Source organism: Rhinolophus sinicus, chromosome 6, assembly GCF_057876585.1.
Source record: "Rhinolophus sinicus isolate RSI-liver-muscle chromosome 6, RSI-T2T, whole genome shotgun sequence".
In the NCBI taxonomy this organism is placed as follows: domain Eukaryota; kingdom Metazoa; phylum Chordata; class Mammalia; order Chiroptera; family Rhinolophidae; genus Rhinolophus; species Rhinolophus sinicus.
Window position 1 is genome coordinate 56,466,314 of NC_142506.1, and position 26,379 is coordinate 56,492,692.

A 26,379-nucleotide genomic window follows, 5' to 3' on the forward strand; every position below is an offset into this window, starting at 1 on the left:
TGAAAAGAATACGAATGGAAAAGCCAAGAGATGGAGAAAGGGGGTAAAATGTGGATTCAGCGGCCTAGCCTGCAGTCCTTCCTTCACTAGGAGGAAAGGGGTCCAGAGAAAGAAAATCAGGGTGTCATTCCATCAGGACCGTGTCCTGAGCAGACACTGCAAAGGACCAGAAGTTAGAGCCGCATTCGCCAGACAGCATCGTAGAAACCAACCCGCAATGGGCCGTTCCCAGTGTCCGTCTTGTTCAAGGGCAGACCACGAACACAGGGTGCGGGCTTTCACCTCTCGGTGGTGAGAAGCAAAGAGTGGCTGGGCAACTGCGTGGGGTTCACTGCTCCCACGGAGGTGTTCAGCCCAAACTGTGTCGACTACAAACGGACACACAAACAGGCACTCCCTACTTCCCAGCCCCACCCACACCCCGTCTAATCCCAGGAGGACAGAGAAAAGCAAATTGCACCCTCCCAAAATGTATGGCCAGGGAAGTGTGAGATTTCCGTTGCTATGGAATATGTTTTGTTGTGGTGGTAATTGCGTGTGTGTATGTGTAAAATTACATTTTTACAAATCTGGTGGTGTTTTTTTTAAACCCCTTTTGTGACTCAAAGCCACTTAAAGACACTGGAAAATGAGTCATCCTCGAATGGTGGCCCACCAAGCGGGGAGCCTGCCTCCTCTCCGTGCCCGGCAGTCCCTCGCTTAGAGGCAAACATGAAAGCGAGAGGCCGCATCTCCTCTTCAGCCGGGTACAGCTGCCTGGTCCCTCTCCCTGGCAGCCACCAAAGGAAGTGCTGGCATTTTGGGCCTCCCGCTGATTTCAGGGCAGAAATGCAAATCTGGTTTTAATGAACAAAGACTTTTCATGTTTCACATGATCCCTTTGTTCTTGATGTCAAGTGCATTTCTCAGTTCTCAAACACCCAAACATTCTCGGGCCAAAAATCTCAGAAAACACTGCTATCTCTTCCTGATGCAATTACTCAGAAGAAACGACTCTGGTTGTGGGGCAGATCATCTCCCTGGCAAAGCCCAAGAGCTGCTCCTGGTAAAATCCATGTAGGGAACATTTACAAGTTCTGACACCTAGGACACAAGGCTAAGACTTGAAGGAAGATTCTGTAACTATTTTTTTTTAATTTATTGGGGTCTGTAACTATTTTATTCACCTAAAAGACTTGACGATTCCAGAGTAACGCAGCCAAACAGACCAGATATGTAAGCAAACAAGTAAACCTGGGATGTCTGGGGCACGGCAGTTGGTCCCTCCTAGAGGAAAGCAGAGAGAGGCGACCATCAGGGGGCTGAGGAACAAGAACGCACAGAGAGCTGGTGCAGCAAAGACTGAGAACCAAGAGTGTTTCTGCTCATAAAATGAGAGGAGCCACAAAAAAATAAACAATTACTATTTGATCCTGCATTTCCACTTTGGTGTATAGATACAAAAGGATGGAAAACAGGATGACAAAGAGATATTTGCATACCTATGTTCACTGCAGCAGCCGAACCACTATATGTTCACAACAGTAGCCGAAAGGGAAGAACCAAGAGATGAATGGATAAACAACATGTGGAATAGACATACAACGGAATATTTTTCAACTTTAAAAAGTCAAGAAATTCCGACACCTGCTACAACATGGATGAACCCTGAGAACATTATGCTGAGTGAAATACGTCAGACACAGAAGGACAAATATTGTGTGATTCCACTTATACGAGGTACATAAAGACAGAGGTAGAATGATGGTTACAGGGTGAGGGGGAAGGGAACAGGGAGCTAGTGTTCAATAGGAACAGAGTTTCAGTTTGGAATAATGAGAAGGTTCTGGAGAGGGAGGGTGGTGATGGTTGCACAACAACGTGAATACAGTTAATGAACTGTACACTTTAAAATGGTTTAAAATAGTAAACTGTATGTTACACATATTTCACCTAAATTTAAAAAATCAAAATTAGAGGAGGCAGACAGAGACCAATGTAGAAACTGCAGAGCCAGGTGAGTTCCCTTTGTCTCCCAGGTAGCTAGGGAAATGCAGAGAAACTTGAGCAAAAGGCAACAGGAGGATAGAACTGGGGAAAACAGGTATCCTGACAGGCAACCTTAGTCTAGACGTGGACTAGACTAATTAAATGATGCAAACTGGACAGAAACGCCCAGGCTAATTGAACAGACACTTAATTAGTGTCTAAACAAGTTCTGGTCATACAGAAGTAAAGAAGACAGCCCCTGCCCTCTCCATGCCTATGTGAGGCCTTCTAAATCCTTCAGCACAAGTAACTGAATTGTTCATTGAAGACAATGGTGTCAGAGTCAGAGAGTCAGGTGGTGATGGGAGTTTCTGTGCTCAGAGCCCTGTCACGGGCAGGCGTGCCGAGGCCTGTGGTGGGGGGAGCCCCTGCAGGGTGAAGCCATCCCCAAGCCACAGACTGAGTGGTGGGACCTAACACTGTGCTGCTGTGTCATCTCTCCCTTCCATGATGAGTCTCACAGCAGATGGTAGGAGAGGGTCTCAGTACCTGGGGGTACGGCCAGCTCACAGCCCACCCCAGCCGGGCTAATGCCCAGGCACTGCTCCCATAGCCGGCCACCACTGTCCCCAAAGCCACAGGCTCCCTTTTTGTCCAAGGGATGACACCCGCAAGGTTGTGGGCCCACAAGCCAAAGGAGACTGCAAAGCGGTGACTTTCATTCCTCTTGCACAGGTCTGAGAGCCACCAGCCACCAGCCACGCGCTCAACACACATTCGCTGTGTCTGCCTAAGTTCTGTGAATAAGGCCCTGCCATCCACCAGCTTCTACATCACTCAGAGAACCCCAGTGGACACACACAAAAGTGTGTCCTACCCCAAGGTGATGTGCACAAAGCAAAGGAGCCACACGAGCTTTCTCAGGAATTCGTGGTAGGCGGGAGTGAGCAGAGCTGGGAATGCTGACACTTGAGCCAGACACTGAAAAGACGTGCAGAGTTTACATCCAAGAGGGCAGACGTCTTACCTTGTGGAAAGAGGAATAAATACACCTATCTAGGAGGTAATACAGTCTAGCTGTGGAGTTGGGGCCATCAGATGGGGGGAGTAGGAGACTGCAAATGGTACATACTACATTGTCATAGGAGCCAAAATCAGACGCCGGACTCACATGGCCATTACCCTACGAGACCCAGGAGGTCCTACACCCTGTAGCAGGGATCGCCCCGGCCAAGAGTCTGAAGTCTTTCAATGCCTACGACGTTGTACGTACAGAAATGCTGGTGGCTCCATGACCGTCTACCAGCTTAATCTTGGTTTAGGTATCTTTTTTAGTGTTTTATATTTTGGCTTTATTTTAGCATATGTAAGAATGTCTCATTTTGCCTCTCTTTCTATGCCAAATTAAAAATACCTGCCAGCCTCCTCATTCAGTTTCTAGGTTGGTATTCAGAGGCCAATTCAGGATTTAATTGTGTACTTGGAGTTTTCAGTGACCTGTATGGGAATTAATCAGATTCCCAGGGCCATGACAAGGCAGGCAGGCGAGTCTGAGTTGCCCTTGCAGACCGACACCCTGACTCTAACGGACCCCAAACAGTGGCCACTGCTGACCCCGCAGATCTGAGCTCAGGACTGATGTGAATGACCTCAGAGTTGGTACTGGGACGGACTTAATGCCTCTTCCCTAACACAGGTCATTTTCTTTTCCGAAGGATACTCCAGCGACTAGAAGAGGAAGCAACTCAGAAGCCACGTGAATGGCAAACACATCAGCCCAGAGTTTACTATCTGCCTCACCGAAGCCACAGGGGGACAATCTACACCTGGGAGACGGGTGTATTTCACAATCACCCTGGATCAAAAATAGGTGCCACAAGATACTGTGGGAATCGTGTCTTACTGCGTGAAATCAACACAGCCCGTGCCAGACACGACATCGTCCTCTGCCCTGGGGCACCCACATGGGCTCCGGCCACTGTCCCACCGCTCGTTCCAGTGGCAGCAATTCCTCTCTGGCGTCTGTTGTTCAGAACCTCGGCCTAGTGGGGCCCTTCTCACCTTTGACCCCAGTGCTCCATCCCACCTGGCAGTTCCCTCCACCCGGAGGCCATACAGGATGGGGCTCCACTGTCATCCCACCATGCCTGGGCCTTGGGACCTCCCATGGAGCCCAGAATATGCATTTTTAACTGACGTAAGCAGGTAAGTCTGGGAAACCATTCATTGAACAAGAGTTTGTTGAGCTTGGGCGAGCTACAGAAAATTATTCATTCTGCACTAACTGGACTCTGACCACCTCTGGGCTGGGCACTGAGGATACATATGAAGATGGAGGGGCTTACGGGCCGGCACAGAGACATGTGACCAGTGACACAGTGGGGCTCAGATACAAGGGACACTGGAACCTCCTGAGTACCAAGGCTGGTCAGATGAAGAACGAGGTGGGTGAAGAACATTCCAGGGAGATGAAACAGCCCGTCCAGGTCACTGGAAGAAGCTGAGAACGACTGGGAACATAGAAGACAAGAAATGAGGTAAAACAGCTAACTGGGATCTGGGCCTGCAGCCCCTCAGCTTTGTAGGTGAGAGAAGCCAGGAAAATGTTTAGTATGGGAACGACAGCAAGAGAGCCCTTTGGGTGTTAGAAAGGTCACCCTGGGCAGCTCTGTGGGGGGTAACGGAGGAGACCAGTTTGGAAGAGAGCACCTGGGAAAGAGCAGGTGAGAGCCTGAGCTGAGGCAGGGAAAAGAGGGGGCAGACACGACTGGTGACTGGAGAAAGAACAGACGGGGTGGGGAGGAACTGGGGGTACTGGGTCCACTGACGCTTTGAGGAGCGAGTGTAGACACACCCAGCTTGGACCTGCCCTTGCCAAGAGCAGGGCCAGAAGAGGTGGGTCAAGGCAGGGGCCAAAGAGGAAATGGATGCCTTAAAAAACAGATCAGCGAAAGGGGCAAACTGCTGACCTTTGCTAATTCTGGGTGATGGCTGCAGAAAGGGGCTTTATTAGTGTCTGCACTTCTCTGTAAGTTTGATGTAAGAATAAAAAGAGGGAATGGAGGCAGGATGAGGTGAGGCAAAACTTGTCTGTGAGGGAAGACTGGCTGTGTGGCACAAGGAGGGTCCAGGACAAAGGGGCTTATCTGTCGGCTCAGAGACACCGCAGCCTCTGTATCTGCCTGGAGGAAGGACCGGCAAAGGGCAGTGGCTGAGGACACAGGAAGTGGGCGTAAGTGAGGAAGCAGAGTTCTGGGGAGCTAGCAGGGGAAGAAGGAGCCCGATAGAAGCGAGACACGCTTCTTCAGAGTCTGGGAAGGAGGGAGAAATCATGGCGGCAGAATCGGAGAAGTTCAGGGAGGGCAGGACACAGAGGTCGCCCTCACTGAGAACCTCCGTCTTCTCTGTGAGTTGGAGGTGAAGTCATGTGCTGAGAGGAGATGATGGGGGGCTTTGGGGGGGACTCTGAGAAAATGCCAAAGGTCTAGAACAGTATTGTAGGAGCTGAAAGAACCGAGGGTCACGCTGATGAGTTAGGAAGTGACACGGGGCCCAGCTGAGGTCAAACCAGGCATTCATCTGGGTGCCAGAAGCCCTCAGGCACCTGCGGGGAGAGCAGAGGGGGAGATGGGTGGATTCCTGGGAGACCAAGGCCTTCCAGTGGGGAGCGAAGGACACAGGGCACAGCAGCTGAATAAGGACCAGGTGGAGGACGACGAGGTCGACGGCACAGGAACTGGATCCTCTCCTCTCGTCGAGAGGAGCCAGTCACGTCACAACGAGGGCCAAGAGCAGGGCCTTGGGTGTCTGTGGGGGGGGGGGGGGAGTGAGGGAGCCCGGGGCCCACACTGCAGAGGCAGATCCTGACTGTGGGCCCAGAGGGAAGGCAGCGGCCACTGGAGGTGACGACCACCAACAGCACCTAGGACGGATGTTGCAGGATGGGGGGCGTGACTGTGACCTGATGCCACGTCCTCAGTGGATCCAGATGACAGCACCAAGGAGGCTGTGGAGTCCCCATCCTGAGAGCACGTCTATAGGGCAGAGAGGCGCAAGAGGCACCTGCTGGCCGACTTCCTGGGAGCGGGGGGAGCAGCGAACACAAGTCCAGAGACGACAGCTCAGAGCCATGCGATGCCAGGCAGCCAGAGGGGCTGGAAACAAGACAAGTGAGGTCCCCAGGCCTCGAAATTCCAGAGGGAACTCTGCCCAGGCTTGGCTTCAGGGCCAGCACAGGTGGACGCTCCAATTACCTGGCTAAGGCCTCCAACAGTCACTGCCTTTCACGTTTGCTCAGCAGCTCCAGGTCACAGGAAATTGTGAACATGCCTCTGCGCCATACAACCCCAACGAGGCCTCGAGATGGCACCAGGTAGGTGGGTCGGGGGCCGGTGCCAGCTTATTTTAGGTCATCTCTGAATCCTGCATGACTGTGGTGGGAACACAGTGATGACGGAAACCTTCTCTTCAGGGATAGTTCATGGAAAATCCCCAGCCAACACTTTGACGCCAGCCAGCGTGCGATGGCACAAGCCAGCACAGACACTACACCTTAACAGAGGCATTTTCTCTGGGTGCAGCCAGTATGGTCCCCAAGCTGGGCCTCTGAGGAGAACTAGCTCCACTCTCCACCAACACGGGCCCTGTACTCCCGGTATCGGCCAGTCTTCTTCGGTTTAACAACTACAGTTTCCACGGTTTCAAAGTGCCTGGGCACAGCAGAAAACACATGTAGCCAAACTACCTGAGAGGTGGCCAGAAGCCAATCAGAAATGAATCACCACATCGTCCAGAAGTGGGCCAAGCCAGAAAGGAACAAGAAATGATCCTACGAGTGGTTACCCAGCCTGTTCCACATGCCAGACACTGTTCTAGGCTCTGGAGAAACTGGTGAAGCAGAAAAGGTCACTGCTGTCATAGCACTTCCTCCCAGCACAACTGTGAGGCACTGGAGAATGAGGCTGGGGGATGACAGAGGAGGGGAGGGGAGGCAGAAGCGCCGAGGTCACAAGTGAAGGGTGGGGATGTTTCAAACAGAATAAAAAGTGGGACTAGGTGAGGCATGGCCAAGCATTCGGAGCCTCACCTGAGCAGACCAAAGTAGGGTCTTAAAAAGAAAGGCTCCTGCCAACCCCAGGCACCCAACATTTCACATGGACCCTTTTTTTCTTTCCAGATGGATAATTTGAGAAACGGAGCAGTTTACTCAGTTTCCAGTAGCTGAGTCTGTGACGGCTGGAACAGGCTGAAAGGCTCAGTTGCATAGACACTTGCCCTTGCAAAACTGCCTCTCAGGAAATACGTATTTATTAGCCAGTTAGAGCCCATTAAAACTCTCGGCTAACAAATGCTGCTGGGAATCCAAAGAAATATTGGTGGGAATTTATTTTATTTGTATGTGCTTGTAACTCGGAGTTGTAAAATGTGATTCTACATATAAAAAAAGTTTAAAAGCTAAAAACTGAAAAATAACTAGAAATGAATCTTTGATCTTTTCAAAGAATGGTTTCATCTGTGTTTATATAAATGACAGTCTGCAAAGAGGCTTAAACGCATTGGCGCTCAGAGGACTCTTGTGGGTAAACATTGTTCATTTTATATTGGCTGAAAATAGACATCACTTCGTATCTGAAACCCTTTAGAACACTTATTTTTTCTTCTAAACATCCATATGCAATTTTTAGAAATTACACAAACACAATGATAAGGAGGCACTCAAATCTTTTTCTGGCTCATAAGATTAGTCGTGATTTTGTTCCATTATATGTCCCTGTATTTTCAAAATTTTCAGCAATAAACTTGTATCATTTTATAAACAGAAAAAAATAACTTTGAAAAATGAAATACAATTTCCTCTTTTTAAAAAAGATATATAGTATGTTTGGTGTCTTCTTGTTGTTTTGTAACTCCAATCTGAAATTCCAATCCCAAATATTTGCAAAGAAAGGTAATCCTTTGGATAAAAACATTATCCACTATTATCAAAGATAAGCAATCCAAAGACAGTGACTAGAGTTAGAAAAAGGACATGGGCATAAGAGTCTCAGACTCAGCTCAAATCCCAGCTCTCATATGTATCAGCTGTGCAACCTTGGGCAAGTTTCATAACCTCTCTGATCCACAGTTTCCTCATTTGTAAAATGTCAGTTGTGAGGACTAAAGGGCTGCCTGGGTAGTAAGAGGCCATGTGACTGAAGCTATGCAAAACCACAAACAACAACAACAAAAACTGTCAGTTTTATTCCTGCATCTTCCAAATGTGACAAATGTACTCAAAGACAGTGGCTGATATAAACGAAAATTAATTGGTAATTTGAAATGTTCTCATTTGAAAACAAATGCAGACAAATTTTCACAGTAGAAAACAAGACTTGAAAGGAACGTGCTTCTGGCTGGCCACATCCACCCTTGCTCCCAGATCGCCAGTGGGAAGAAGGGGGAGGGAAACAGCTAGAGGTGCATCTGAGAGGTCCTTAGTGCCTAGAACCGGCCTACTGTACACACTCAATAAATAGTAGCTACTATTTTTATTACCCGTAAGTAGGAACGTACAATTAAATAAGAAAAATATGCCCTCTTCCTATCTTACAGCCTAGACATGGCAGTGGGCAGTCCTTTTAATTGTTGCATATTGTTAAGTGCTCAATTCCTTATCTGGGATGTCAATATATGCTCAGCAATCACTATGGCTCAACAGATCACAAAATATACAAGGACTATAAGAAGCTGGAAAGAAAGCGAACACAGAGTCTAACAGAACTGACTCGCCTAAATTTTGGTTGAGATAATTACCATCGTGTAACCAACACCCACACATATAATGTGCCCACTGAAATCAATGAGTCTCAGATTTTCCCTTTCAATATTCAGGAGCCAAATCAATGCAGTGGGGCTTCGGGAGGTTTGCTTTGAAGAGAGGGAGAAGGAAAAGATTAGGAAAGGCAGAGGGGCTGGGACTTGGGAAGTGTTATTGCAATTTGAATTCAAAGAGCACGATTTCTTTTTATTCTTAGAAATTGGAATCTTGTCACTTGAGCTGGGGATGAGGTCAGGACCTGACCCAGACTTGGAACCTGACCCATTCGGCAGCCCCTGAACAAGAGGGTGAGCCTTGGGGACCTGGAGAGCAGAGGCCAACATGAGGTCACTGTGACGCCTGGTTTTGATTCAGTCGTCTATTAGTCTACCAGCGGCACAAACTGCCCATTTAATTGACCTGCTTTTAAATGATTTATCTTCCCTGAAAGAAAATCATTCCTCCTGATTACCCACGCTGCTTCAGGGGCTAGTTCAGAGAACGCCACACCTGAGAGCTTGATGGGGCTCTCTAGTACCCGCCCCTCTCCGGCCAAGGGAAACACATAAACAAACAGCAAATGAAGTATTGCTGAAAAAAGGGAGTACTGTAGTTAGCTTTCTCAAATACAGGTGTCTCCCCCAATCCAAAGAAGCAGAGGAAGCACCTTTAAAACACGAGCAGGCGTCTGCTGCACTGGTGGGTGCGATCTGTTCTGCACCCCTTTTTATTCTCAATTAAGTAAAGTTTTGTCTTCCCTTAACAACTGTCAACAACTTCAAGGCTCAATTCCCCACCATAGATTAGACCCCGTAGACTCGACTCAGACCTCTGAGGCACAGGAAGAGAGAGAGGGTGCAAAACCCTATCACTCCTCACTTGAAGGAGTTTTGATCAGCCCGGAAATTCCTGTGTCTGAATTCCTTCTTTCCCACCCCCAGATCCCTAATTGAACTGACACATGGACTACCCGCCTTGGACAGTCGGGGAAGCGTGGAGATCACCCAGGTCAACTTTCTCACTTTCAAGATGTGGGAGGTGACAAGCAAGCCTCTTTCCTAAGGTGACATGGTTAGAAGCCTCCCTGCGCCCCAGGAGTTCCCTCTTCTCCTTCTAACAGGAGCCGCTCTAGCTGCTTAGGTCTATTTAAAGATAAACCCTCACACTCACTTACACCAAACACCGCATCTCACCCACCCTGCAACTTTCTTCTGGTCTTCATTCCAGGTCATCTCCCACCGCACGCGTGCTCGCTAAGGCTCCCCAGAACCATGCCTCAGGGAATTCATCCAGGCCCTTCCCTATCACCAGATGTGCTGGGCAGGACGAGGCTGTTCATGGTGGGAGACTATGCCCTGCGATGCTCCTTCTAAATGGCTTGGCCTCAGCCATTCTGCCCACCAACTCTGATAGTGAGGACAGAGTTTAAACAACCTCAGAGAAGGAAGCCGGAGAGTTTGATGGACTTGCCGAATGTTGCACAGTCTTGATAAGGCGACCACTATTCCTCCATTCTGCTCTCTACCTCTCTTCCTACTTCTATTCAGAATCATTCCATCTCCTATTCCTACACCACAGCTGCATTATTGGGACCCACCAGACCGCCCTCGACCTGGGTAGCCCTCTGGAAGGATGGTGGGAAAACTGATGCCCTGGGGGGTGCTGGGGGCCTGGTGGAAGGATGGTTCGCCACCTCCAGGGGGTCTTCAGGAGTTGGATGGGTCAGACCTCAGAAAAGTGAAGGAGGAAACACTGTCCTCAGCCTTTTTCTACATGACTTTCCTCATTCATCCCTGTCCTTCCCCGGTCTCCCGCCTCCTCGCTTTTCTCCCTCCTTCGGCGTCTACCCCATGACCTGGTCCCTCCCCAACCTGGCCCAGCCTCTCCCTACTTCCTCTTAAAAGACACTCCGTCTTCTTTCCACTTTATCTCCAATTATGTCTAAATACAATCCACCACGGATGCTGACATCTTAAATGTTCAGTTGTAGTTACTTGACCGCCGGGCTGACCACAGTGCTTCTCCTGCGGGCAGGAGACGTGTGGGCAGGGGAAGCAGGGGGGGAGGGGGATTGTCACCGCCACGCCTGGGGCCCGGGACATCGGCCAGGCCCTGGCAAGGGTGCCTTGCCTCAGGAACTAGCGGTCCCTCTGCCTCCAGCCAGTGGCCCAGGCATCGAGGCCGCGTTCGGTGCCCCGGGCCTACGGATGCCACGAACTGCTCCCGCCCCGGGACAGGGAGCGAGAGAGGGTCTGACGTGCATGTGCGCCGTGACTGGCCTCCCAGTGCGCCCACACTCGCCACGTGGAGACGGTGAGATGGCATTTTAGAGAATTGGGGGAAGGAGGTGACCAGGGGCGCGTTTGGGGCGAAAGAAAAGAGTTAGGAGCCGCTGCCGGTTACTCACGTGCCAGATGGCGAAGAAGATGAGCGCAGCGCAGAGCACCAGCGAGAGCATGTAGCAGAAAGCAGCAAAAGTGAAGGCCATGGCCGGCGGCCGGGCCGCCCGCACCCCAATCCCACCACACACAGAAGAGCCCCTAGGAGGTCAATGCTCCCTATCGAGGAAAGCTCTCCCTCCAAAAGAGGACAGAAAGGATCCACGTCTGCACCCTCCCCTCGAAGGCCGTGGGAGGCGGCACGCCACGCGGAGAGAGACTCAAGCGTCCGTAGATAGGGACAGGATTCCCACAGGCTCCGGCGACCTGGGACGCCAGCCCGCCCGTAAAGTGTCGTTGGCGGGAACCGTCTCCGAATCCAAGAAGAAACCAGATCGTAGAGAACTCCTGCAGATGGATGCCAACGAGCAAAGCCCTCCGGACAAGCACGGCGAGGGGTGCCAGGACTCCGCCGAGGACCGAGCGAGAAGCTCCCGTCTGCCGGAACCCCAGAAAGAGCCCTGTGTTTTCCCGCTCCTAAGCAGAAGAGGGGAGGCGAGCGCACCGCTCAGGACCCTCCCTCGCCACCGGGGCGCAAACTGACAGCGTCCAGCAAGGTGCCCGGGCGGACTCCGACCTCCTTCCAAATTCCAGAGCTGGCAGCGGCTCTTTCCCGGGAGGACGGGTCTTCGTGCGGCCGGGAAGAGCCAGGACCCTCCGGACCAGCGCTCCGGACGTGGCTTCCAAGGTTGCTATGCGCCCCTAGGGCGCGCCCAGCCCCAGCTGCGGCCCTGGCCGACCTGCCTCCATCACCCAAGTTCCCCGAAACTAGGAACCGGACGCGGCTGGGCACAGGTTCCAGCCCACAGGGCCTGTTCTCGCCCAAGCGGCTGTAGCAGCGGATTTCAAGGCCAAGAGCTGCTTGCAGCGGAGCTCGTTCCACCTGCTGCTGCCGCCGCCTCTGCCACTGCGAGCACGGAAGCAGCGCGCCCGGGGTCCCCTCCCTCTCCGCGCCCCACCCTCTCGGCTCCGTCGCCTCCGAGCACGCCCTCCCCAGCGGGCGGAGACTGCGGCGGGGTGGGGGGGGAGCTGGGAAAGGTGGGTTGCGGGGGGCACCGCCGGGTGCTAGGTCGCCGTCGCCGCTGCAGTTGTGCACGCGCGCCTCTCAAGGAAACTTGAGGCCAGCGCGCAGGGCGGCCGCGCTTTAGTGGGGTGCGATGGGGAGGCGCAGGGACTCTTTAAACACGTGTGTCTGGAGGAGGTGGGAAGCTGCGGAAGGGTATGGTGTGTACCTCGCGCCCAGAGGCGTCAGCCGCCCCTTCCCAGTTCTCGCAGTTTTGTCTGAACGGGAAATGTGGGAGCAGAGGGGGCTGGTCCTGTGTTGGTTGGGGATACAGGACAAGCCCTTGGACCCTAGTATTGCTCGGGTGGGTCTTCCCAAACTGTAATGCCCACTGAGGCTCCAGGCTGCGTTCGCGGCGCTGCTCCCAACCCCGGCAGAATTCTCCGTTAGCGTCTTTCCTGTGCATCCTCCAACCTTCCCGCCACCTGACCTTGGGGAAAATAGACTCTGTCACTATTCTGGACTGAAGAGCCAGCAACCACGGCTCTGCATCATGGTGGTGGTCTAGCGGCACTGTCAGGAGCGTGTGCTTGTGGCGTCAGGCCTCTTAGGAGCAGCAAGTTGCTTGACCTCTTTAAACTCCGGTTTCCTCATCTAAAAAACAGGGTAAGAATACTACCAGTCCACTTTAAGGGATTAAATAAGAACATACAGAACCTAGCACAGAGCCTGGCACTTTGTACTCATTAGGTAAAGGGTAGGGGTTAGTTACTCGCTGCGCACTTTGCCCCGTGGCCCAGCATCTTGAAAACGCCCCGTACTTCCTTTGGACTTCTGATGCGGTATGGAAAGAGGTTCTGATCATTCCAGACGCAACTTGGGTTTCAGATAAGTCAGTAAATCCAGAAAGCCAGGAGAAATATCCTGGAAAATGACTGGCAAAGCCGGTGAAAAACTACAGCCACATCATAGCTTGCAGTGAATCTCAGAGCACCTGGTCTCGTGCACAGAGTAGGCACTAAATAAACAATCTATTGATTCTAATCCTGGTGTGCTAGGTGCACTGTTCACAGGTGTGATTCCAACGGCTTTAGAGCTGCAAGGAATGAATTACAGAGAGTTAGTCATACAACTACCATGTTTCCCAGAAAATAAGACCTAGCTGGACAATCAGCTCTAATGCGTCTTTTGGAGCAAAAATTAATATAAGACCCGGTCTTAGTTTACTATACTATAAGATCAGGTCTAATATAATATAATGTAATATAATATAATATAATAATACCGGGTCTAATATAATATAATGTAATGTAATGTAATATAATACAACACCAGGTCTTATATTAATTTTTGCTCCAAAAGACATATTACAGATGATTGTCTGGCTTCATCTTATTTTCAGGGAAACACGGTAGCTAGTGACAGAACTAGAATCAGGTCTGCAGACTCCTAATCCAGGGTTCTTTCCACTACACCCCAACATGCTTACAGCTGTTTGGCTGTACCTCCAATTTGGAAATCAGATGCCTTTCAGTTGGAAGTGGGGAAACTAGAGCAAGTCCACTGGCTATTGACAAAATGGTCAACAGATCAGCATTTAATAGCCTCTGGGTCAAGACGGGCTACATACTTAGCTGCGCTAAGTGCAAAATGAAAATGTAGGGCTTCTTGTTAAAAAATTATTACTAATTTCAAGATAGTAACAGCAGAGCATTAAACCAGGCGTGAAGCCCTTCTGAGTACAGGACCCTGGGCAACTACAGGGGTTGCACACCTGTGAATACAGCTGTGCTCTGGGTATACTCTTTATCACATTCTCTTTTACTTAAGTATGTCTTCCAGTATAAATTCTCATTAAAGAAAATTTGGAAAATACAGAAATGAAAAAGATGAAACAAATACCATAGTCTGCCACTCTCAGATACCACCCATGCAATAGAGATATATTTCTAGCTCTGTGTTTTGCTTTTTATTTTATATCAAGCATTTCTTTTAATCGTTGCAATTATACTGTATAAATTTTTGTGACACCAAAACAATAAGATAATATCAAAGGAAAATTTGATAATTCAAATATTTTGATTCCCTTTAGGGATGATCCTATTGTTTTGTTTCTGCTGATTCGCACTTACAGAGTCCTACCTCCTTGTGTGTCTAGTAATTTTTTATTGTATGTCAAACATTGTTTTTAAAAGTTCTTTGTAGAAATTTGAGGTCTAAGATGATATTATCTTTCTTCAAGGAGGATTTTCTACTTCTTTTGCCAGGTGTCTGGGGAAAGAAGCACTCTAGAATTACCTTAATCCAAATTCAGGGTTTGAGATTTTTCTGGGCTAACCAGATGACTATGTTCTGGTTCACCCTTATTTATGTGGAACAATTTTTTTGGATCCCAGGCCAAAGCAGGTAAGTAATCAAGTCCCAAGCCATGGTGGTCCTTGAACTCTGACTTTTGCTCCCAGTTCTACAAAGCACTAAAAACACAGCTCAACTTCTCAGCTACCTCCTCCAGGCTAACAAATGCCCCTAGAGCAAAATTAGCCCCAAGTGCTAGGCTGACTTCTCTGGATTCCCAACCATTCTCAGAACTTGGCCCCAATAATCCCTTACTCTCTTGTTAAGTCTTTGATGCTTATAAGATGTTTTTGTATATCATTCCGTTTTTAAAATTGTGCTCAGTGGGAGGATTGATCTGAATTATCTAGCCCAGCATTACCAGAATTAGGAGTCTCTACATCAACAGAATATTTCAAACAAACAAAAAAATGACTCTATATCCTACCACTTTGACTTTCAAGTCTCCATCCATATCATACATAACCTCTATTGTTCTTGTCCTTTCCCCAGCCCTGCTTTATCTTTTTTTTATCAGTTTTCAGCCTCCATAGGAACCACACAGCCATGTCTCTGAGGACTTGCCTCTTCTATGAGTCACCGACATGAAGCAGTGTATTGGTCACCTCTCCACCAGAACCCCGATCTCAGCCTCTTTCCAGTCTGCAGGAAATTGCTCTCTGCTTCCCTCTTGCTGTTGGCAAAGCCTCTCTCTCTCCTCTCCCAGAATCTCTCCAAAATCAGAAAGAACCTTTGACTTCCCAGATCTTCTACTTTCCACCTCACAATTTGTTCAGCCAATATTCATTAGTATAATAACGGCAGTGATTGTGATAATACTGAAGGATTTCTGTTCTGATTGGTAAATAGTATAACGATAATTGTAGCAAACAGTAAAATTAATAAATAATTAAAAATTCTAAATTAAGCTCATTCATTCAGGGTAATTGTCATAGGCTGTCACAAGGACCATTGATAAACAGGCCCCTCATATGCTCATTTATCACAAAGCACACCATGCTATTTACATCCTGGTTTATCACTCTACCGAAATCATGAGGGTGCCACTAATTCTAAATAGTTGTTACTTTAATTGTATTTGTGCACTGTAATTCTTGTGTGAGTGGTAAGTGTAGGGTTTCAATATTTATGAACTTAAGAATTCATAAATAAAATATTCAAAATGAACTCACAGAACAAAGAGAAAACCAAGGGTCGATATGCGTATTAATATTCCCTTTAAATATCACACTCCCCAATATTCTGAGTCTGCAGAGAATAATTAATAATGAAGTGCTGCTCAGAGAACCTTCTGATACTCTGCCAAACCCAAACAACCTGAACAGCTTTTACACTGTGCAAGAATCAGCCCAAAATCACACAACGCTTGTTATTTCTCCAGTACAAAATAATTTGATTATTTTAACAAAAAATATGAGTATTTCCTTGGTGCTAGGGATGTAAATATGGGAAGCAAATGGTGCTCAGAGTTGATTGTGAAAAGACTTAGATAGTCATCATGTGGCAATCACATTCTGCCAAAGTTCATGGTTTAATAAAAATTATAATTATCAATGAGAAAAACAATCAAATGATTGGTTTCACGCAACAATGCATTTGAAAAGACAAAATCTTCTGAATTTAGAAATTTATATTTACTTTAACATAACTCATAAAATAGGAGGAAACATTTTGAAAATAAAAAAAGAATTTAGAGAATTAGCCTTAAGAAACAATATTCTGACAGCAATATCTATACTTTCTGTGGCTTTACAAGAAATAAGTGTTTCTTTGAAATCAATTTAATTCAACAATCAATAAAAGTAATTACGCATATAAGGATAAGTAAAAGAAACTATGTAGAAACAAAGAAATATGATACACCACTTGAAATAAACAAATTACACATTTTAAGAAAGCTATTAGAATATCTAGTAAATTATGTAAAATGACTGATGGCAAAAGTAAAAAGCATAATGAATTTTTAAGTTGTTTCTATTTATTAATTGCTGCAACTTTGCCAAATGATGTTTGCAAAGCTCCATGGATTATAAGTGATTAAAATTGAATAAAAACTAACCCAACTCATTAAAGATAATGTTCCACAAAAACACGAGGCCCAGACAACCCCCAGCTCTCCCATTCACGCAGCTGGGATGCCATACACGTGGGGAGGCCGTCTTGGCTCTTCCAGCCCCAAACCCATAGGCAACTGCAGTCAGTGTCGTGTGGAGCTGAGACTGCACCCAGCTGAGCCCAGCCGAGAGCGGGGTCATGAGCAAATAAAGCTGGCTGTTGTTTTAAGCAACTAAGTTTGGGGGTTCTTTTTTAGGCAGTGATAGATACCGGCAAACGTTCTTTATTCACCAAGTAATCTTTTTTAATTTGGTACCCACTGTGGACAGAACTCATGGCTTCCGGAAAGGGGAAGTGTCTAATGAAGCAAACTCCCCCGTAGCTTAGATCAGATACATCTCCAGATCCTATACCTCCTTTGACTCTAATTCCTACAGTCACCCATCACCCACTACAGACAAGCAGAGGCACAAAGGCTCTGGGGTCTGGGTCAGGGTGCAGTGTCCAGGCCACTTGGGCCAGGCTTGGGCACCAGGGGCCACTTGTCTTACGGCTGCAGAGTACTTACTACACTGTTAGTTTGGGGTTTCTTTTTGTGATAAAATATACATGACATAAAGTTTACCATTGTAACCATTTTTAAGAGTTCCGTTCTGTGACATCAAGTACATTCACACTGACGTGCAACCAGCACCACCACCTGTCTCCAGAAATGTTTCATCTTCCTAAACTGAAACCCTGTACCCGTTAAACAATAACTCTCCCTCTCCCCTTCCCCAACCCCTGGCGAGCACCATTCTACTTTCTTTCTCTCTATGAATTGGACTACTCTAGACATCTTACATAAGTAGAATACCACCCTGTCTTATAATTCAACTCTACACGCCTATCTCCCTCTGTAAACTGGGAAGTCCTTGACATTAGACACTCTTTTTCATTCGTCTCTGAATTATAATTACCCAGTGTCTGACATATAAGAAGCGTCCAATAAAGGTTCAGTGGGTGGATGGGTGGATGGATGGATGGACGGACGGACGGATGGATGGCTGATGGATGCACTTGTCACAGTCCGGTATCATAGTTGACTTAAACAAGTCTGCCCACTAGATAAGAAGCAAATGCAGACAAGGCCCATGTCTACCCTTCACTTACTTACCTTAGAGGACTTACTACCCTCCAGGCACAACAAGCAGGGAACAGCCCATACCTGGAAGGAGCTCAGAATCTAACAGGGTTGCACAGAGCCGACTCGGACTTCAAGAAGAACAACGAGACAGGAGTGCAAGCACCAGGCTTCCGACGTCATGTATGTTCAATAGACAATTTTTCACTGAATTGAATCAGATGACAAGCTAGTCGGAAGCTTTGGGCTTAAATTCCCCCTTCCAAGCTGTGTTGACTTTTTACACAAGTCACTTCCTCTCCACATCCTTCGGATGTGTATCGCTTCTGACATGAAAACCAGGTATAACCCAGCTTGATCTGTGCAGTCAGGACGCAGCAAGTGCAGAAGCCACATTTTCACTAAAGTGGCAGATGGGGGGGGGGGGCAAGGGAGGGTCTCTAACCAGAGAACTGCCAGTTTTAGGGAGTCCTTGGGTTAGGGAGGCAGAGTAATGGGGTGTAGCTTCCTGCTTGTGTTCCTAGCTCGTCTTCATGTCGTCTTCCCTAGAAGTCTGCCTTCTGCAGAAATGAAGTGATTTCCCAATGATTAGCCCTGGTAAACAGTCACTGCAGACAGATCGCAAACAATGAGCCTTTGTTAGAAACCCCCCCATCCACTTCTGGGCCCTGGCTCTTTCCACACCTGGAGATGTATCATCTATTTTAACAATACTGCTTAAGAGGCAGCTGTTGTGTCAGGGGAAAGCATCTTACTCAGAAACTGCTGAGCTTTTGGGGGCAGCTTAATGGTGCGTGCTGGAAATCTGAAATTGCCCACAGCCTCCCAACTGGAGGACTAAAACCCAGCTCCCCGGTTTGACCCCTTATCCTCCTAAAACCGTGGTAGTGGATGCCTCAATAGACAGGACTGGCGTTATTAATAACATGATAAGTCTGTGATGCCATTATTTTTTCTCTATTTGCCAATTCAGACAGGAAACTCGAGAGCCTGAGCTTTACCATCAGGTGTGAAATATTTTCCTGGCTTCCACGTGCTGTGAACATGTGTGCCATTCTTAATAACAATGGCAGGCACCCTGCAGAAAATCTGAGGCACTAAGTTTAGCCCCACAGCGAGTGAGTCTGCAACTCACAAGATTAATGTTGGGTCTAATTTTATGGGGTCTGAATATTACTGCTATGATTTCCTTTCCTGTCTGCGGCCCTCCCAGGCCCGAATCCAATGTGCCCTGAGAGTCCCTTGTCATCTTGTTTTCCACCCCTCTGTGCTCTACCAGAATTTCAGTTTTTAAAAGCTTTATCACTTACTTGTTCCGTTTTTCTCAGTTCGTTCCAAGGATGTTAGAAACCATTATAAAGGTCAGTGTCTGCACACATACACACCCGCGCACACTTGGAATGAAAGAAGCTCTTTTGCATTTGAACAAAAAGAAGTTCTTGGAGCTGCACGTGAACGACCAACAGGTATCTTATGATAACTCTCCTAGATCACGACAACAGCTGCGTCTGTGTTCTGTGGAAGTAGTTTCTCAGGAGTGGTTATTAATAATCAATGTTGACTGCGTGCTGGGTGCCAGAGCCCGGCAAGCGCTTGCCAGGCACTGTCTTCTTTCATTCTCATCTCTGCCAGGGGGTATCATCACCTCCATTTTACCAATGAGAAAACTGAGACTCAGAGAGGTCAGGTACTTGCCTAAGATCACACAGTAAAGAGCAGGATTCATACCCAGATTGATCTGACTCTAAAGCCTGAGCTCTAAACCCCCCTCACTGTACCCCAGAGCTGGAGGCCTAGAGGTGCTGGCTTCCTGGATAGAAATGGAAGGAACCCGGCAGCTAAGCCTCTGAGAATAAAAACGGGCTGTTTTACAGTTCAGTATCTGTGAGCTATAAAAACAGAAGCTCTCCAGTTGGGACTGCACTGAGCTTTCTGTCCTGGTATGCAGGGCAAGGAGTGGACGCCTAGATAGTTGGCCCTGATTAGTCTGTGGTCTCTTCTGACCCTTTGAAACGGGCCTCCGAGACACCCATCTGCCCACTGAGACCAAGCTCCTCACCTCTACCATTGGTAAGGCCCAGAGGGACAGAGAAGCTAGGGAAGTTTGCCAAGGACACAAAGCTAGTAAATGGAAGGGTCAGGATTCAAACCCAGACAACCTGACCACAGAGCTGGCTCCCAAACCCCACACTTCACAAAGGGCCTGGACTAACGGCCCAGAACAGTGCCGATCATAAATGACTTCACAGTTCAGAGAGGATGGTGGATGGGAGAGAGGGGAAACGTAATGGAAGAGTTGACCTCAACCACACCTGTAAGAGCAGGTAGGATTTAGGGGAGTGAATGGGGTGCAGAGTGTCAACACGCATGTTATTTCATTGATCACTGAACAGATCTGTTTGGCTCTGAGTTAACACAGGAAGAAGATGGGAAGTATAATAGAAAGGTAGGGCTAGGGGCATTGAATGCCAACCTGGATGAAATAAAAACAAGTCCAAAAGAAGTTAGGGTCTACCTTTTCCAATTTGCCTCCCACATCATGTGTCCGTACATGTAACTGTAGGGAAGGAGCCATTTCTGCAGCAAGACCCCTATAAGTCTTACAGGGAAATGTAATGCACAATGAAGCCCCAGAAGTCACCAGGCCAGACACAGTGTCACAAATTCAGCCAGCACCCATCCCCTGGTAGGGGAGGGGAAGGGGAAGGTCCAAAGGCATGGACAGGGTATCTCTGGGGCACACATACACCCCCTGCTCATGGATAAGATGGAGAGCAGCCACAGCGAGAGGGTAGGACATTATAGGGGTAAAACAACCCAAATAATCCAATCATCCGAAAATCTTTTATAAGGTCATATAGTGGAACTTGGGCTTCAATTACTTATCCATTTATTCAATAAACATTTATTCATGGTCTAGTGTATGCCAAGTACTGTGTTGGCATTTGAAAGAAAATATTCTGATATACTGGTAATTCTCACACATCTGAGCCCAATAGTAAGCCCACCGGCAAGGCCCTACTTGGGAAGATTTGGAACACCCTTCCCCTCCCTGGAAGCTGTGTGTGTGTGTGTTCTGAGTTTGAAATCTTTCCTCCTCCCCAAAACTCAAGTTGGGGACGGAAATGTCACTTTAACCTCCAGATCAGCCATCAGAGATAAAACTGTCCGGATGTCGACAAACATCCATGCAGAAAGCAGCCCGGACCGAACCCTCCAAGAGTTAGCATCGGAAAGAGGCTGCAGCCTGCCGCTCGGCCAGGACAGAATCACTTCCGCCTGCACATAGAAAGTATGTAACTTACATTCCATTTAACCCCAGATATTCCATCTCATCTGAGGAAACTAAGCCACCGTGTTGATTCAGAATGTACTAAGGATGACCTGTTATACCCACAAGAGCCCTTGAACAGGAAATGGAGATGCTGGAAATTCAATGTCCTTCTGTGGCAGAGCCTGTGACTAACAAAGGACCCAGCATTGCCCCGACAACTATTCATTGGCCCTAATGTCCAGGCAAAGGTGAAGCAAAAGCAGATCCAAACTTGGGAAAGGAAGTTCTGACCGGGGCATTTGGGGATTTTCTGATCAGCAATAATTGTGCTCACTTAGCCACTTTCATCTCCAAAGCTCAAGCCTTTAATCAATTTCTCACAGTGATCTAGAAGGTTGATCCCCTGTAAAATGGCTCAAAAAAAAAAAGTGGGTCAGAGAGAAGCGAGTGGCTTGGCTCAAGGCTTGATGCTAAATCAGACTCGGAATTGAGAACAGAAGTTTCTAGGGCCAGACTGTACTCTCACAATAGGTCCCATAGCCTGAGAAGCCTGCCACCAAAATCCCAAATCTTTTTTTAACTCCTAGAATCAGCACCATCAAGTAAGAGCTAAGAAATAAGTTAAGTGTCGCCTAGTGCTGCCAGCAAAATGAAATAAGTGCAAAAATCTAGTTAATTACTCAGGACATGTTGGCAGACACCTCTGCTTGTCAAATTCCTGGTTGTCTGAATGGTTATTTACATCTGAATTAATTTGCACTGTGGGAGTTTTAAATATGATTTTTTTTTTAAGTAGCAGCAAAGATCCTACCAGAAACTATGCTGTTTCCAAAGACTTCCTCTCTGATTTATTCCCAGACATAGGGGACCCCGCCATTTCTCTTGCGCTCAGAGAGATCCTAAGTGGGAATTCTCACTCAGACATCATAAGTGGCGCCACTGTCATGCCCCTGGCTCCTCCTGGACCCCGGCCCTGCTCCCTGGACCTCACACTCTTGCAGTGTGTGCAGGTTCAAGGTAAAGGCCCTGGGAAAATCTGAACAGTCTTTAAAACTTGAAAAGAAATGTGTGAAGGTGGTAACAGTTCCGGTCCCGGAAGTACACAGTTCCGGTTGTAAGATAAGTAAGTTCTGAGGATGTAATGACTCCAGTTACAACGCGATATTGTGCACTTGAAAGTTGCTAGGAGAGTAAATCTTAAAAGTCCTCAGCACAAGAAAAAAAAATTTGTAACTACGTGAGGTGGTTGATGTTATGGTGGTAATGATTTTGCAATCTATCAAATCCTTTTGTTGTACACCTTAGACGAATACAATGTTATATGCAATTATATCTCAATAAAACTTGAAAATTAATTTTTAAAACATATTGAGGAAAAATGAAAGGAAACATTACTTACACATTTTGAATTTTTTTTCATTCATTCAACAAATACTTAATAAGAACATACTATGTCATTGTCACATGAGGTCCTGGGGACAGAGATATTTGAAGATCTACCATATTATCTCTACCCACAAGGAGTTCATGGTCAGTGGAGGAAACAAACACAGAAAATGGTACATATTTAGGGGTGGAGTGGAACTGAGGTTGTGTTTTATATACTAAAACTCGAATATGCAAAAATTGTAAACATATTTTCTGTAATGATTCTTATCTTGTGCTCAATCTCCAATGACGACACACAAAAATCTTAAATTTCCCAATAGAAAATAAGTTGAGGTCTTCTAAGTTAGAAACGTTTCTTTCAGGTAAATATTTACTCACTTTCCAAGTTCAAATCCCCATCAGTTCTGCTTCCCCTTTCCAAACGAGCAGAATTGGGATTTTAATTGGGAAGGAAGTGGAGAGGGGTGGTACAGGCTGAAAATAATGCGCTTCTGGTACTGTTAATACAAATGAACGCTTATTGGTCTGTCCCAGGGGAAGCCAGCGTAGCTGGGGGCCTTTCCTGACCTTTGGAGACAGACGTGGATTCCCATTCCTAAGCATGTTCCTTGGGCCCCTCCCCATAGACTTCATGCCAGGCCAACCCACGTTGACTTTTCTGAGATTCCCATGTTCTTGTCTTACACTAAGGCTGAGGAATATGCCACAGTCCACTGGGCCCCAAACTAGGAACATTTCAAAGAAACAAATTGCACTACCAAGAAATGCTTCATTTTGTTCAAAATGGTCACTGCAAATCAAAATGCTGAATCATGTAGCCAAAAAGAAAAATCACATGATTTGATGCGTCTGTTCATCAAATTCAAGTTTTGCAATTCTGATGGCTGCAATGTGAATATTTTTACCAGCCTTTGTTCCATGACAAAAAGGATCAGCTTCCCAAAAAGGAAGGGTCTACATCAGCACTTTCGCTGCCTTTTAATGAAACATTGTCTGTTCTGGCATAAAGGGCTTGTGATCGAACCAGTTATTTATTTTTTCTGTTCCCCAAAGAAGACTTAATTCCAACTTGTTCAAGATCAGGAAATACCTTGCTATCTTCACCACCACCAGACATAACACTGTCTCTGAGTCTCCCATTATTCTAAGGACGTTCAAGGGCAAATTAGACATGCAGTGTTTATGCAGACTGTACACCTCTAGGCAATAAAAACTTGAGGGGTTTTTTTCTAGTGCCTTTGCTCTGTATATTATAACTCTTTTAAGGGAGAGATCTGGACACAAATGAAGCTGGAAATTATAATAAAAGTGCTTTTAAAACTTTAATAATGATGGTAATGTCAGCAATGACAGTGTATAAAACTCTCCTTTTACAAAATTGTCCACAAAGATCTTAAAGAACTATGTTGTCTGTGAATTGTCTCCCAGGAAAGGGCTATGAGTGAGGTTACCGCAGTCATGAGTGAGTTGAGCCCAGCACGTGCCGACCCAGAAGATCCACAGAGAGCAAGATACGGTTCAGAGTATTACATACATTGGAGCAGGCATGCTCTAATAGCAACTCATGTCCTCGTTTTTGTGTTTTTTTACAAAGTCTTTCAAATTGAATCCTTCTTTTTAATTTCTATTGCCACCACCATAACGCCAAGTTCCGTTACATCAAAAGTAGGCTATTGCAATCACCTCCCGTTTCAGGGTTTTTTTTAACCAGAGAACACCACAAAATTTGTTCAAGAGCTTTTTCCAAATACGGATTTCTTGGGCTCCACACCAGAGGTCCTGAGTCACATGGTTGGGGTGCCAGACCAGGTATTTTAAAATGTCCACGGGTGATTCTGAAGTGCATCTCTGATTAGGAATCACTAACCCAAACAACCTGGTCTCTAAACCCACCTCCACCATTGTATCCCCCCTGCCCCCAGTGAACGGCCCTAAAGCATCTCTTTGAGGACTTGCAAAGTCATCCAAAATTCCCAGCAATGAACGGGATAGTTGATAGTTGGCTCTCGCCCACTGATCCCCATACGCAGTTCAGATCTGATCCCTCACTCTTCTGCAGCGTGGCCACACTGGTCCCCTGCCTGGCTGGCATCTGCATCCTTGAGCTGGGACTCATGCCATCCCCCACCCTGGCATGTCCCCAGCACCCCAACACACATCATCCATCACTCCCTGACAGACATTCTTAGTTCTTCGAGACTCACCTCAAGTCCAGCCTCCAGGAAACCACCTGTCGTCACTCCTAACTCCGTGCACTGCCAGGAACTTCCCTCTGCCCTCGGAATTCTTACAGCGCTTTGTGTGCACCTGGGGAAGGGAAGTACATCATACAATGGAGCGGGAATGTCTAGGAGCACAGACTCAAGGGACCCAGAGCAATCGCTTTAAAATATAGTGTCTTTTAAATGTGTATATGTGACTTTTGAATTCTCCACGATCTATTTATGGAACCCACCAACCCTCCAAGAAGACATGCTATGTTTATAGTTGCCCCCAACACATGCTGTGTACACCAGGGATCCATCAATTGAAGTCATGTGGCTGAGAAACATGGAGAGAAGACTCAATAACGATGTCTGAAATAACGACTAGATAAATGAAAAAATAAAGTCAAAGTTTTCTCTACTCCACCGTTAAGTAGGCACACGTCAGCTGCTGACCTTGAAGCTTGCAGACCCAACCACTTCAGGATTCAGAAAAACGAGGCTTCTGGAACACCTTTAGATTCCTATGCATGTCACTTAGGGTCCCCTCGCCTGAGCTCAACAGGCTTTGCAAAATATGTCTTCCCCCCACACACTCTCCCTCTCCAAGAGGAATTGGGTGAATCAAGTTTCTCACATTTCATGACTTACATATATAAGAAGGAAATTCTGCAGTGGTTCATCCAGGTATGTTGCACCCCAGATATTTCACTATCCATCACCACTATTTTAGATTAAACACTAGTTGGTAGCTACATCGGGGTGGAAAAAGTATGTGTTTTGCTCTTCTCTATTTTTAGGTAGCGTGCTTGTCACAACCAAACCCTATGAAAGAAAAGCCTGACCGCATCTATCTCTACCTGTATATCTGCTTCTAAAACGTTATATTAATACACTAACACACTTTAAGGCCTGGCCACCTATGGCTATCTATCAACTATAAAGAGCAGTTAAAAGAAATAAACCCACGAACAGCTGGAGGAGGCACAAAGAGATAAGATAAAAGAAACCCCAGGCTCTCAGCGTATCAAAGCCAAAAAGGCACACGGTATGTTAATTCTACCGATGAAAATTCAGAGCACCCAGAGAAGAACGAGCTTCCCCAGCCCTGCCACACCCCCTCTGCCCAATTACTGCTGTTGGTGCTCGTTCCCATTATGTGCACACCTGCCCCTGTCATCTTTATCTGTCATCTGTACAGATAAAGGCTTAGTGTTACAAGCTGGCATATCCAGTCTGCTGCCGATGAAGTCAGAAGGTGTCCAGGGCATGCGGCGCCAGCTACCTCCTCTCCAGGCTTCCAAGTCCTCCGTACAATACCTCCTATACTGTAATTTCGATACGAACAGCCTGTCTCTCAAATTCCAGGCTTATGAGTGACTCACATGTTATCCCTAAAGATCCTTAGCAAAGCAGATGAGCTCAATATGACCTGAACACATCATCTTTCAAGAAAAGAAAAATGATGCCTGTCAACTTTAAAAAGCCAACCAGTTGATAACAAAATCATGGGCTCCGAAGAATGACAATTGATTTTTAGCCCCATCATGCAAACTGGAGCACTGTTTACAAGAGTATCGTGTTTCCCCGAAAATAAGACCTAACCGGAAAATAAGCCCTAGCATGATTTTTCAGGATGCTCGGAATACAAAATAAGCCCTACCGTATTTCCCCAAAAATAGGAACCGGGTCTTATACTAATTTTTGCTCCAGAAGACGCATTAGGGCTTATTTTATATTACGAGCATCCTGAAAAATCATGCTAGGGCTCATT

The 26,379-nt window shown here is 46.9% G+C and overlaps 1 protein-coding gene across 3 annotated transcripts in view; it reads right to left on the reverse strand.

The window, feature by feature from the left end:
• Positions 1–26,379, reverse strand: part of CNIH3 (cornichon family AMPA receptor auxiliary protein 3) — a 167,078-nt gene that overhangs the window by 73,349 nt on the left and 67,350 nt on the right. Inside the window, exon 3 of one of the 3 annotated variants that reach the window (XM_074316949.2) lies at positions 24,606–24,708. In XM_074316949.2, coding sequence (XP_074173050.2) covers positions 24,606–24,708 — 103 coding nt within the window. Of the gene's footprint in view, positions 1–11,171; positions 12,107–24,605; positions 24,709–26,379 lie in introns of those variants that run through there. The other 2 variants (XM_074316951.2, XM_088799130.1) reach the window with 2 other exon arrangements.